The sequence below is a fragment of the Bos grunniens genome, chromosome 4 (assembly GCF_055505025.1).
Source record: "Bos grunniens cultivar Pamir isolate PY7600 chromosome 4, Bosgru_T2T1.0, whole genome shotgun sequence".
NCBI classification, from domain to species: domain Eukaryota; kingdom Metazoa; phylum Chordata; class Mammalia; order Artiodactyla; family Bovidae; genus Bos; species Bos grunniens.
In genome coordinates, this window is record NC_141168.1 from 23,754,321 (window position 1) to 23,768,594 (window position 14,274).

Consider the following 14,274-nt stretch of genomic DNA (forward strand, 5'->3'; position numbering starts at 1 on the left):
AAGAAAAAAAAAATTGTTGGATTCCCAGGTTTTTTCAGTGGCCAACAAGGACGAATCCCAGCCTAACATTCACAGGGGGCCCTTTTTATACTCTTTTCCTTGGTGCGTCCGGAGAGTCCGTCCTTTCCTCTAGCCGGGCCTGTCTCTCCTTCATTCTTCATCCCATGCATAATGGGCTTGTGCCCTCCTCTGAGTCTTTCCCAGTTCTTCCCCACCTCATCCCCCCACCTCCAGTCCTTCTGTCTGTGTATTCTGTCCATAGTGGAAGGTCATCGGAGGCACCTTGCTTGATCACTCCAGCTGCAGAGAGTTACCTCTTCTGAAATAGCACCGCTCTGCTTTTGAACTAATACCTTCTCTAGAAGAGTACACAAAAAACTGGGAAGTAGGAGAAAGGGAAAGTGACTTTGTCCTGTGTACTCTTTGTTCCTGAGTCTTACGCTGTGTACATGTATCATTTATTCAGGAAAAGAAAATGTTAACGTATTTAGCAAATTATTTTTAAAAATAGCAAGTTATTACTCTCTATTATGCCTCTTTCCTCATATCACCTAACTCAGTATAATGAGTGCCTAGTAGGAGCTCAGTTAAGAAGTTGGATACGTGAATAAGTGGCTGGAAGTGTGAGGGATGGAAGGAAGAAGGCATGAACAAATCAGAGGCAATATTGGGCCTGACCCAGCCTCTTCCTCTTGATTAATTTCAAAACTAAAGGAGAAAGGATTCTTCAAAACTAAAGAGTTTTGTCTTTTTGTGAAGTGAAGTGACGTCGCTCAGTCGTGTCCGACTCTTTGCGACACCATGGACTGCAGCCTACCAGGCTCCTCCGTCCATGGGATTTTCCAGGCAAGAGTACTGGAGTGGGGTGCCGTTGCCTTCTCCACAAAACCTAGCCAGGCCTAATTCCATGGCCCCAGCCCTTGCCCTCGGCAATGGTTTACATCCTGAAGTGTGGCTTCTCTCTGGATCCTAGCGAATCCACCTCTTATCGCTTTGTCTCTCAGTGAATTTTTGCAATGAGACATCAGAGCCTGAGTTTCATTAGTTTTGGCCGGGCTTGAGTCCCGGGAGAGAGCTGAAGGACAGGAGGAAAAAGCAGTGGGAAAAATGTGCCAAGGAATCCCCTTCATAGCCGGCTGGAAAATTTGTTAAATATCTGACCAGTGCTCGCAGTTTCATTGGTCTGATCCTTGGCACAGAGAAGAGAAAGGACAGAAGAACCCGCACTGGCTTGTGTAATAGCTACTGGGGCTCAGCAGATAGTGCCTTTGGGACATGCTGAGGAGTAGCCTCTCCAGAGTCCCTCAGTGTGCCCCTGCCGCCCGCCTGTTCGCGGGAGGTTCAAGGAAACAAGAAACGAGAGATTGTAAAGGTCCCTCCAGCCATAGGAGCAAGGACCTCTTACCTTAACTGGAGGTCTTCTGGAATCTGAGACTGGGCCGCGTGAGCTTTCTGCTGAGTTCGGTTTTCACTGTCCCGGTTTCCAGTACGATGGGCCTTCCCCCGCGCTGGGTTTCTTCGCCTTCCGCTTCTAGCACGGGAGCTTCCCTGAGTTGGTGTCCTAAAAAATAGAGACAGTTTATCTCCAGGCCCAGCTAGTTAGAGTTTTAATCTGATCATTAAGAACTTTTGTGTGTTTGTTTAAGATTTTGTATGTAGAAAATCTTAAAAACCCAACCAAGAAAACTGTTAGAATTGATCAACAAATTCAATAAAGTTGCAGAATACAAAATTAACATACAAAAATCAGTAGTGTTTCTATACACTAACAGTGAATTTTCTAAAAAAGAAACTGATCCCATCTATCCCTTGTGGGTTAGCTGGTAAACAATCCGCCTGCAATACAAGAGACCTGAGTTCAATCCCTGGGTTGGGAAAATCCCCTGGAGAAGGGAAAGGCTACCCACTCCAATATTCTGCCCTGGAGAATTCCATGGACTGTATAGTCCTTGGGGACACAGAGAGTCAGACACGACTGAGCAACTTTCACTTCACTTCATAGTAACATTAAAAAACAATACAATGCTTAGGAATATTTTTAACCAAGGAGATCAGAGATCTCTCCTCTGAAAGCTATAAGACATTGATGAAAGGGATCAAAGAAGATACAAATAAATGGAAAGGTATTCACTGATTGGAAGAATTAATGCTTCTAAAATGGCGATACTAACAAATGTCATCTATAGATTTTTTGCAGTCCATATCAAGATTCCAATGGTATTTTTTAATATAAAAATAGGGGGGAAAAGAGAGGGAAAAAAAACACACTTCTAAAAATTTTTGGAACCACAATAGACCATGAATAGCCAAAGGAATCCTGAGAAAGAAGAGCAAAGCAGGAGGTGTCATATCTCCTGATCTCAAACTATACTCTGGAGCTATAATAATTAAAACAGTATGGTGCTATCTATGGTAATAGACACATAGACCAGTGAAACAGAATTGAGAGCCCAGAATTAAACCCAAGCACATACAGTCAAATAATGTTTGACAAGGGAGCCAAGAATGTTCAGTGGAGAAAGTCTCTTCAATAAATGGTACTGGGAAAATTGGATATTCATATGTCAAGGAATAAAAACTAGACCCCTGTCATATACCACTCACAAATATTAACTCAAAATTGATTAAAGACTGAAGTAAAAGAAAACATGAACCTCTCAAAAGAAAACATAGGATAAAAAGCTCCATAACATCAGTGTTGATAATTAGTGTTTGGAAATTGTACCTAAAGTACAAGCAACAAAATATACAAGTGGGACTCCATCAAACTAAAAAGCTTGTGTACAACAAAAGAAGCCAACAAAGTGAAAAAAACAACCTAGAGAATGGGAAAGAAATATTTGCAAACCATGTTTCTGATTAGGGTTTAATATCCTATGTATATAAAGAATTCATGCAACTCAGAAGCAAAGAAAAAGATCCAATTAAAAAATGGACAAAGGATCTTAATAGACATTTTTTCAAAGATATATGAATGGCCAACAGATATATGAAAAGATATTCAATATCACTAGTCATCAGGGAAATGCAGATTAAAATTACAATGAGATATTACCTCATACCTGTTAGAATGGCCATCATCAAAGAAACAGGAGATAACAAATACTGCATAAATGTGGAGAAAAGGGAACCCTTGTGCACTATTGGTGGGATTATTAAATTGGTGTAGTAACTATGGAAAACAGTATGGAGGATTCTAAGAAATTAAAAACAGAACTGTTATATCATCCAACAGTTCCACTTCTGGGAATATATCCAAAGGAAAAAAACCCACGAAGTTGAAAAATACATCTGCATGTTCATAGTGGGATTATTTATAATGGTCAAAACATGGAAACAACCTGTTTCTATCAGTAGATAATGGATAAAGAAGTTGTGGTGCAGTCAAATATTATTCAGCTATCAAAAAACCCAAGGAAATCCTACTGTTTGCTGCAGTGTGGGTGGATGTTGAAGGCATTATGCTAAGGGTAATAAATTTGACAAAGAAAGACAAGTCTGTATGATCTCACTTATATGTCATATCTATAGCAAAAAACAAAACACCAAGCTTGTAGAAAACGACAAGATTTCTGGTTACAAGAGGTGGCAGGTGTGGGGGGATGTGGCATGGTGGAGGTATTGGAGGAAGGTGGTCAGAGGCACAAACTTCCAGTTATAAGATAAATAAGTACTAGAAATGAGTAACACTGCATTATGAAATAGGAAAGTTGTTAAGGAAGTGAATCTTAGAGTTCTCGGTACAAGGATAATTTGTGTCTTTTATTTTTATTGTATCTATATTAGATAATGGACATTAAACCTATTGTGACAATCATTTCAGAATATATATAAATCAAACCATAATGCTGTATACCTTAAACCTGTACAGTGATGCATGTCAGTTAATTCTCAATAAAGCTGGGGAAAAAAGAATTCTTCCTGTGTGCTGTTCCTCACACCCACCCACACAGATAACTAAATAGAATGTAGGGGCCGTTTCTGAAATGTGGGAATACTTAGATGTGTGTAGCTCCAGCCAGCATTGTGAGTTCATGAACAGCTGCACCCTGCCTCAAGTGAGCAGAAGTTTAAGGGACCAGATCTTGACCTTAACTGAGAGATGCCCTCTCTGCCCCACTTCACCCCACCCCTTGCCCCGTTGCAATAGCTTTCTCCCAGTCCATGCCACCAGAAAGCCCCCACACATCCCCAGGTGTCCAGCGTAGTGAGACAGCAGCCGCGCTCCCCCGTACCCTTACTCACAGGCCAGGCCAGGCTCACCCTTAGGGTTCAGTTGGATATGGTGGGGGAGGGCTTATTTGGAGATTATTCGTGATTCCGTAGTGGTGTTCATTAGAGGTAGTCATATTTCGAGACTAGGAAGCATATGCCTTGCTGTACATGTTTTTGAGGTGGTCTTTGAAAAGCAACACAACAGTACCAAGTAGTTCCTGCCCATTTCTGGCCCCCTCCTTCTGATGCTAAATCTTACGTTTTCTTTCTCTTGCAGAGCACGCTTGAGAAGGGAGGATAAAATCAACTTTTAGAAGAAGGACAATTCCTTCAACATTAATTCCAGAGGTGGAACATTTCTTTTTTCCTAGTGAGAAAGCAACCCATTTAAAGAGAAGATCATTAGAGAGAAACATCGGAGAGCAAATTCAGCAGAAGCGTATCTCGGTTTGATCAGGAGCAGTTTGAAAAGCCAAGGCCTAGATCAGGGATCATCCGTCAAGGACATGCCGCGGTGTTAATAAACCCCATTTATGATAATTACAAAGAAAGGCAGCCCTCTCCACCTTGTGTACTTTCTATTCTACTTCCTCTTCTAACCAGGCTCCATCGTTTGGTGAACCTGGGCTCCCACAGAGCCAGGGCTTGGAATCAAGGGCTGAGGTCACTGGAGTGGAGAGAAGAGAAGGCCAGATTTCCTCCATCTCCGGCCAGCAGTGCTGGCGGAATTGGCTGCGCTGTGGCATGTCAGGCTTCTCCCTTTTCCTTTTCTGCCTTGACTATCTAAAAGCTACTTTATTTTAACTTATTATGGTGATCATGTAAGAAGACAAAAAGAGAAAGTGTACCTCTTTTACTGGAATAATGTTTCTGATTACAAGTGAAATAAGGCATTTTTTTATAAACATAAAGGCAACCTGGCTTCTGCAACCTCTCCTCTATCATGAAAACCGACATCTTTACTTCACTCACTATCAATAATAAATATATTTTCTGACAAGACTGTCATAGTCTGGAGCTTTGTGTGTTTTTTGTTTTTCTTTTTTTGCCGGGTTAAATGGTTATCCTTACGGGAATTGAGTTGACTTATAATGTTATTAATTTGCATTTGTGTGGTACCTTTCCTCTAAAAAGCTCCAACACATTTTGTAGAACCTCAGACAGGCAAACTTATAATTTGCCTCCCGGGGAGGTAGGATTCAGTAAGATCTTACCAATTGCACAAACCTTCCTTTCTTTGCGATGACCAAAGCCACCCTGCCTGGAGCAACCACTAGTTCCTGGGTTAGGCACTTCTGACCCTGCAATACTAGAAAAACGTTAAAAGGAAAAAGAAAAATTAACCCCGAGAGCCTCTTCTCTTTCTGATTTTATCTAAACTTCCTGATTTTAACTCTCACTTTCCTACCAGCAAATTGGTGTTTCAGCACTGGAAGTTGGAAATGAGCATCCATGCCAAATGGAAAGATCTTTCTGGAAAATAAATGAAGGGAAAACCAGTGCTCTGTGATGTCATATCTTTGGACATTAGAATTTAAGCATTCAGGCTTCGGAGTAGGGTGCATCTGTGTTCAGATTGTAGCTCTGCTACCTACCACCTGGGGGACCTAGCTAAGCTGCCCCACCTAAGCCTGAGATTCCTCAACTGTAAATCGAGGGGAAATGCAGGAACCTGCTTTGTAGGCTTATGGTGAAGAGTCAAGATGCTTTCCACATCCATTCGGTCAGGTCCATTGTTAGATATGTGATGATAATAAATGTATTTGGAGTTGGGGGCATGGAAAGAACATCCACATACCTTTTAGAGAAAGTTGGGATGCACCTAACGTGTCCGGAAAAGTTCAGCCAGCCCCCTGAAGTGTCAGTGTGGCTTCTCATGTATCTGAATTCCCAGGTTGGCTCCATTTGTTTGGCATCTTCGTGGACACACCTGTAAACCTGATGTTGATTCTGAGTGACATCGGGGACACTCCTCAAATAATTATTGAAAGGCTCTGTGACTCTTGTTTAATGAAACTTTTCTTTTTGTTAAATGATGCAAAAGAAGCTGCATTCATTTCAGCGTGAATGAAGGAAGCCTTGGTAACTTGAGCAGCGGCACATTCTGTCAGGAAGGCATCCAGGTAGCTGCCTGGGAGCAATAATAGGTACACATAAACAAATGTGTACCTGGTGACTTGCTGCAGTGTTTGCAAATCAGCTAACTCACAAATTCCCTCCTATACTGCTTTGTTTTGCAATTTAGAGCCAAGAACTTGGCACATCCCAGGCTGCCAGTCTTGTTGGCTGGCAGAGAGATACAGCACAGAAGAGTCAGGCACTTCACGCTGGTTAAATCCATGAAAACAGGAGGTAGTTTGTCAGGGCATCTCTCTCCCAGCACCATTATTAACTTCTCGTCCAGATAAGCAAGATGCATGCAAGAGGAAAAGACCACACTTCAGGGGAAATAAAAGGTGAGATGATGCCTTTTTCTGCACCTTGGAGCCCTCCCTGTGAATTGTATCACAACTCTGCCCAGGTCAACTGTTAACCTCAAGACAGCTGTTTGGGGAGAATGTTTTGATCTGTGTCAGGCTCATGGAGCGACACACTCCAATCAGTATCTGCATTAAGTAGAACATACCTTGAACCACAACGGTTTGGCTCATGAAGCCAAGAAGAATAAAGTATCTTGAAAGCTGGTCAGATGTTATCACACTAAACTAATGTCTGGTGAACTTCTAGAAGACAGCAGGGTCTAATCAGCACCAAGTCCTGCCTTTGGAAAGTCAATAACTTATTACAGAAAATGTGCCAACGTGCAATGGTTTAAAATATTGACTGGCTGTTATTAATAGTGAATGTGTACTGCTAAAAGTCAGGCGCTGGTGGCCTGCTCATCCACCAGTGAGACTCCTCTCTGTAGTAGCTCTAAGCTGCTGGTGTTCTGCTTCAAACTAAACAAGCGGCCAGACATCCTCTTAGGAGTCCAGGCTGAGTCAAGAATCTTAGTTTGACATCTTTCAGGCTAAGACATGGACAGGGAATTAAAGGGAGGGGATGAGGCCATACTGTCCGTAAGAGAGAACACTGGCTCTGGGCGATCCAAGCTGTTCTTAGCTTGACATCTTTCAGCCCACAGGTATAATTGCCTTCACCAGAAACCTGCAGGATAATTCTCTTTCCCCATTTCTGTGAGCTGTAGAAGCCGACCCTTTGAAGATATAAGAATTAGAGCAGTTGAACAATTGAAAGAGTAGCAATGACTTACTGTGGTGGTTCTGTTTTGAGTTACAATTCTTGATAAGCTAATACTTTAAATGAACAAGTTGATGTATATTTGTTTCTTTGTCACGACACCCCCAAGTTTTCATCTATTTCTCAGCTTCCCCCTTCAATCGTTCCATCTTTATCTCCTTCTCTAGACTCTTCTGTGTATTTAAACTTTTCTCACCGTTGTTGGCCTTCCAGGCCTACTCCTGACACATTCGGCATTATCTTGGGTACAGAATCCTAGGCTGTTGGTCTGAGTTCTGTGCTCTGACCCATTGGATCGAGTCACTTCCCCTCAGGTTTCTCTGTGCCCAGTGGCCCACTCTGATTCTTCTCCAATACAACAAGTGATTTTATTTTTTCCCATGCCTTGCAGCATGTGGGATCTTAGTTCCCTGACCAGGGATCAAACCCATGCCCCCTGCATTGGCAGCTTGGAGTCTTAGCCACTGGACCATCAGGGAAGTCCCTATAGCAAGTGATTTTTTGATACTTCTCTTTTTTCCCCAGGCTCCTAGTTCTAGTAATATATTTAGAACTTATTATCATTTAGTTTTTTAAATTTTTAGTTACTAGTTTATAAACATGGCAATTGGAACTTTTAAATTCTTGGGGGTGGGGGGGAGCCCTAAATTTGTATTTAGTTCTCTGGCCATTGATTTTATTTTTTTCTTATAGTTTATGATCTGCATTAGAGAAATGGTTTCTCATCATTCGCCCCAGGGGATTTTAATGAGTGGGCGGGCTGTGTCCATTCTGAAATGTTGCCTTAAGAACTTGTTCTCTGTGAGATGAATGAAACCCACAATCCAGACCACCCCTAGAAAAAAGAGCCTGTGATGCTGTTGCTATTACCTGCATTTGTCTGAACAGCACACAGGGTGGTTAATTCAGGTCCACAATTTATTTAAATTTATATTAGACATTTGTTTTGGCTTCTTGTCTTGCTGAGTCCTTAATACAGTGTTATGGTTTTCAGTTTTCACTCTCTCCTTCTCTTGATCTACTTGGTGTTGGAGGTTCCAACAATGACTGAAACCGTGGAAAAAGAATTAAAGAGAGGGGATCAGGCCATCCTATCTGTAGGATGGAATGCTGGCTTTTGGCGATCCAGGCTGTATGGAGAAAAGGGCTAGACATTATCCCATAAACTCCTTGTCATTTCACCAGCCTCTGTCATTCAGAATCCACTAGGACAAGAAGAGAAAGGTCCTTTGTAGTTACTTCAGTTTAGCTGATCTATAACTGTATCCATTTTACTATCATCCCCATCCCCCATGGGAGATGGGAATAGTCAGGGATTTTCCGGACTCCATAGAATAGGAAATTTTGAGGCTGCCCTTGTATCCCATGGAGGTTGACTCCTGCCTTGATGTACCTTGGAGAGCACTCTGATGAGTGGGTTGACTTGATACGCACCAGAAAGACAGAGTGAGCTTGACCTTACCCGGAATGAAATCACCTCATTCATCTGACAAGGTCCCTTACAGTAAGAATTTTGACCAAAGTACCAGAGAGCTTAAGCAACTTCCAATTTCATTTAAAAAAAAACCAGAGTCATTGGGGAAAAAAGCGACCAACCACCTAAGTCATCCTCCTACCTCCAGGCTGGTGTTGGAATGAAGATGGTGAAACTGTACATTCCATCTTGTGTCCTCTCTGCTGGTGCCGCCCAGCCTCAGTTTTGCTGGCAGAACCCCTGTAAAAATGTTGGATTGCTTTAGAGGAGAGCAGAAGTCATCCAAATTAGAGGTGTTCCACTTTTCCTACAAGTTGTCTTGAACCTTCCAAATAGACCCTCAGCCTTCTCCAGACCATGATAATATGCCCTGTGGTTTAGGGGACAGTTCAGTGTTGAATCCAGTTTGGATTCGGGAAATGTGGTCACCATATGACTTTCAGTTAAGGAATGTGGAAACCAAAAATTGAAACTGTCAACTTCAGTCCCTGAAACTCCCTCAAGCCAAGTCAGCTGTAGACGGAAAGCAGCTGTACTTCAATTGAATGCAGTGACACAGACTTCTTGAAGTGAGTTTGTTGAGGCAAGACCTCCACATGCTTCAGAGATAATGCTGGAAAGCTTGACTTATCTCACTTCTCTGTCCCCCAGCGTAGTCTCTGCCTCTCCTGGGAGCATCCTCACTGCACTGTGGTCCCTGACACTTTGCTGAGAGGACAGCCTGCTTTGAATATCACCCCTCAAAGTAAATTATATTTCCATAATGATTTTTAAATGCAAATGTGGAGATTGAGATCAGTGGCCACATTGCAGGATACCACTCTGCTCCAGGGCTCCCCTGGTGTCTCAGATGGTAAAGAATCCACCTGCAATGTGGGACATCTGGATTCGATCCCTGAGTTGGGAAGATCCCCTGGAGGAGGGCATGGCAACCCACAGAGGCGCCTGGCGGGTTACAGTCCATGGGGTCACAGAGAGTCACACACATCTGAGTGACTAAGCACATACATACTGTGCTCCAGCTGGGCCTTTCCTTACTAGACTTGGTCCTAGGAGCGGCCATGCCTGGGCTGGACCCCAAGTGGCCCATGTTTGGGGAGCCACCTACAGTGCCCTTTACTGGTGAGTCTGCCCACAGGTCCTCACCAGTGCCCACAGCACAGGTTGAAGGCCTGTGCTCACTCACTCCCTGTCCCTGGAGAACATACACAGCAGGGGTTGAAGGCCAGATGACTGGGTCCTATTGCTTATTTTTTGCTGCCTGAGCGGTTTAAGAGACAAGGGTAAAAACCATTTTCTTCATTTCATAGCCCTGGGCCATGTTTCTCAGTCAACATCAAACCAGAAATGCAATGCCAGCCTGCAAATTTCAGCTTTGCCTTGCATCTCCCTAAGGTAATGTGCAGCCTGATCTCAGAAGCATGACCACAGAGTCATTGAAAACACGATTCAACAGTGAACTGAAGTGGCAACGTCATTTCAAGGCCGGCTGCAGGGCAGGAGCTGGGAGCTCAGCTTTAACAGAGGGTGAAGAGGGTGTCAGCTCACCTGCTGGTGGGAGTTGGAGTTTCCTCAGTGTTCTTAAAAGCCGATTGCAGCAGCCACGTTTTAAATGTGAGTCCACACACTTTACTCTGAGGTGGTTAACACAGAACTTAGAAATCTCAGTAACTAAGGTGAAGGTGATTTTCTTTCACTGGAGATGGCTCTTTCAGCCAAGTTAGATGTTATTGTATAGAAGTAGACTAGAGGGGTTATGCATCACCATTAAGATACTACTATTTCAGGAACATGGGAAATTACTATCCTGAGTTTTTATAACCACTTCCAACTCCCTCATTGTAGGAGCGGCTTATTCATCACCGTATGGACCAGCCATACCACTTAGCTCTCCACTCCTGCATTTTCTCCTAGCGGGGAGAGGGGTTTTCTCCTATAGTACCACGTCATACTGGCCTGGCCTGAATCATTCATACATTGATACATCAAACCAGCAGAAGCTACCTCTGGGCCCCAGTCACTGTTCCTGGAGTCAGGGAAATACGGATCAACATGATGGACAAGGTCCTGACCTCATGGAGCTTATGTTCTTGCGGTGGGGAGGAGGGCCTGAACATTAATGTCAGGGAGTAATAAATGTTCTGTGAAATAACTGCAGCAGGGAAAAGGAATAGCTCAGGGAGAGGGAATAAGTCTTGGAGGGGAGGGTATGCTATATTAGTGGGCAATAAAGATAGCTGAATGTGACATTTGGCAGATTCTTGAGTGTAGTGAGGGCACCATTCATATGAAGATCTGGGGAAGGGTATTCCAGCCTAGGGGAGCAGTGAACACAGGTCCTCAGGTAGGAATGAGTTTGATATGTTAGGAGGTCATATCAAGGAGACAGCAAGGAGGTCCCAGGGGCTTGAGTGGAGTGAAATAGGCAATGCTGGCAGATGGTTCAGAGAGGTACACAGAACTTCATTGTCCACGGTAAGAATTTAAGTTTTATGCTGAGCGTGGTTCAAACAACAACGAAAAAAAACAACTGGAGGGTTTGGTGCAGGGTCATCGGTTAATCTGATCCTTTAAAGATCACTAGCTGCTGTGTGCGGAGAAGGCAATGACACCCCACTCCACTACTCTTGCCTGGAGAATCCCATGGACGGAGGAGCCTGGTAGGCTGCAATCCATGGGGTCTCGAAGAGTTGGACACAACTGAGCGACTTCACTTTCACTTTTCACTTTCATAAATTGGAGAAGGAAATGGCAACCCACTCCAGTGTTCTTGCCTGGAGAATCCCAGGGACTGGGAAGCCTGGTGGGCTGCCGTCTATGGGGTCACACAGAGTCAGACACGACTGAAGTGACTTAGCAGCAGTAGCAGCAGCTGCTGTGTGAAGAATTATCTGAAGTATGGCTAAAGTGGAAGCAGGGGGAATAATAGAAGACTGTAACATTAATGACGAAGTAAAGGACTTCCTTGGAGAAGGAAATGGCACCCCACTCAGTATTCTTGCCTGGAGAATTCCATGGTTGGAGGAGCCTGGTGGGCTGCTATCTATGGGGCAACACAGAGTTGGACATGACTGAAGTTACTTAGCAGCAGCAGCAAGGGACTTCCTGGTGGTCCAGTGGTTAAGAGTCTGTGCTCCCAATGCAGAGAGCCCAGGTTCAATCCTTGGTGAGGGAACTAGATCTCATATGCCACAAGTAAGATCCCACATGGTGCAATGAAGATCTCATGTACCGCAACCAAAAAAAAAAATGAAGAGGCAGTGACTGGGACTAGGATGGGAGCAGGAGAGAGAGAAGTCATCACATGAAGGATGTCTACAGATGCCAGTGGGCCCAATAAGACTGACGATTGCCTTAAATGTGGGGTGTGAGGAAAAGAGAGGGAAAGTATAAGAGCCCCAAGATTTCCCTGAGCAACTAGCAGAACGGTGATACCATTTACTGCATTGGAGACACGACTCTAGTGGGTTCAAGTTTGATCCCATCAGGTGGAATATATAAATCACAACTCCAAGCTGAAATGCTAAGTAGACATTAGATCCCTGCTGGGGCTATACGATGGAAGACTGAGCCGTCCCCATCGAGATGGCACAGAGCTGGGCACTGGTTGTGCTCACCAAGTGAGTGAATGTGCAGAGTGAAGAGGGTTGAAGGCTTAACCCTGTGGCTCCCTGAAGAGGGTGAGCCAAGAGGAGTGGGAGGACAGTCAGGGAAGTGGGAGATCAATCCAGGCTGACCTGCCATTCAGGGGAAGAAAAGGTTTCAAGGAGAGAGTGACCAGCTGTGCGAAACGCTGCTGGTGGACTGAATAAGATGAACACAGAATTAACCAAAAGGTTTGGCGACCTGATGGCCACCTGACGAGGAGTCTTGGTGACTGGTGAGGATGAAAGCTGGTCACATAGGGTTGAGAAAAGAATGGGTTTGGAAAGTGGAAACAGAAGAGGCAGCATTTGTGAGTAGTTTTGCTATGTGAGGAGTTGGGGGTGGGAGAGGTAGGTGGAGGAGATGAAGGTGATCAAAAGGTACAAACTCCCAGCTATAAAAGAAGCAAATGTAAAATAAATGGAAATAGCCGCCTGCCAGTGCTGGAGACATAGGAGATGAGGGTTCAATCCGTGGGTTGGGAAGATCCCCTGGAGGAGGGCATGGCAGGCCACTCCAGTGTTCTTGCCTGGAGAATCCCCATGGACAGGGGAGCCTGGTGGGCTAAAGCCCATAGGATCCCACAGTGTCAGGCATGACTGAAGCAACTGAGCATGCATGCCAAGTAAGAGTAAGTGGTGTCATGTATAGCATGGTGAGTATAGTTAATAATACTGTATTAAATTCTTAAAAGTTGCTGATAATAGATCTTAAAAGTTCTCATCACAGGAAAAAAAATTTGTAACTACATATGGTGACAATGTTAACTAGATTTAATGTGATCATTTCACAATATATACAAACATTGAATTAGGTTATTCACCTGAAACTAATATAACACTGTATGTCAATTACATTTCAATTAAAATATACACATCTCTATCTCTCTCTATGTATATATACACTGCTGCTGCTGCTAAGTCACTTCAGTCGTGTCCGACTCTGTGCGACCCCATAGACGGCAGCCCACCAGGCTCCCCCGTCCCTGGGATTCTCCAGGCAAGAACACTGGAGTGGGTTGCCATTTCCTTCTCCAATGCATGAAAGGGAAAAGTGAAAGTGAAGTTGCTCGGTCGTGTCCGACTCTTAGTGACCCCATGGACTGCAGCCTACCAGGCTCCTCCGTCCATGGGATTTTCCAGGCAAGAGTACTGGAGTGGGTGCCATTGCCTTCTCCACTTTTCCCTTATAGGTTATTACAAAATATTGAGTATCTATTTTCTCTGTAGTAGTATGCTGCTGCTACTGCTGTATATATACACACATACATACAAATACATATGAAAAGTGAAAGTGTTAGTCATGTCCAGCTCCTTGTGACCCCACAGATGGTAGCCCGCCAAGCTCCTCTGTCCATGGAATTCTCCAGGCAAGAATACTGGAGTGGGTTGGCTATTCCCTTTTCCAGGGGATCTTCCTGACCCAGGGATTGAACCCTGGTCTCCTGCATTGCAGGTGGATTCTTCGCCACCTGAAGCACCAGGGAAGCCATGTATATAGTGGTAGGTCAGTTAGATGGCTACATGGGAGAAAAAGGAAACGGGACTGCACCTCATTCCTCACTCAGAAGTCAATTTTCACTGTAATATCATTTAAATGAGTAAGTCATGCCTCTAGAATACAACATAGAATAGCTTCACGACTTCAGCCAAAGGAAGTACTCCTTAAAACAGAATACAAAAATGGTAACCATAAGGGAA

The 14,274-nt window shown here is 43.9% G+C and overlaps 1 protein-coding gene across 2 annotated transcripts in view; it reads left to right on the plus strand.

Annotated features, from left to right (window-relative positions):
* CHCHD3 (coiled-coil-helix-coiled-coil-helix domain containing 3) overlaps positions 1–5,232 on the plus strand; it is a 293,301-nt gene extending 288,069 nt beyond the window's left edge. For both annotated transcript variants that reach the window (XM_086395587.1, XM_086395588.1), the window contains one exon: positions 4,493–5,232. In XM_086395587.1, coding sequence (XP_086251713.1) covers positions 4,493–4,516 — 24 coding nt within the window. In that variant the 3' untranslated portion in view covers positions 4,517–5,232. The remainder of the gene's footprint in view (positions 1–4,492) is intronic.
* The last annotated feature ends 9,042 nt before the right edge of the window (positions 5,233–14,274 follow it).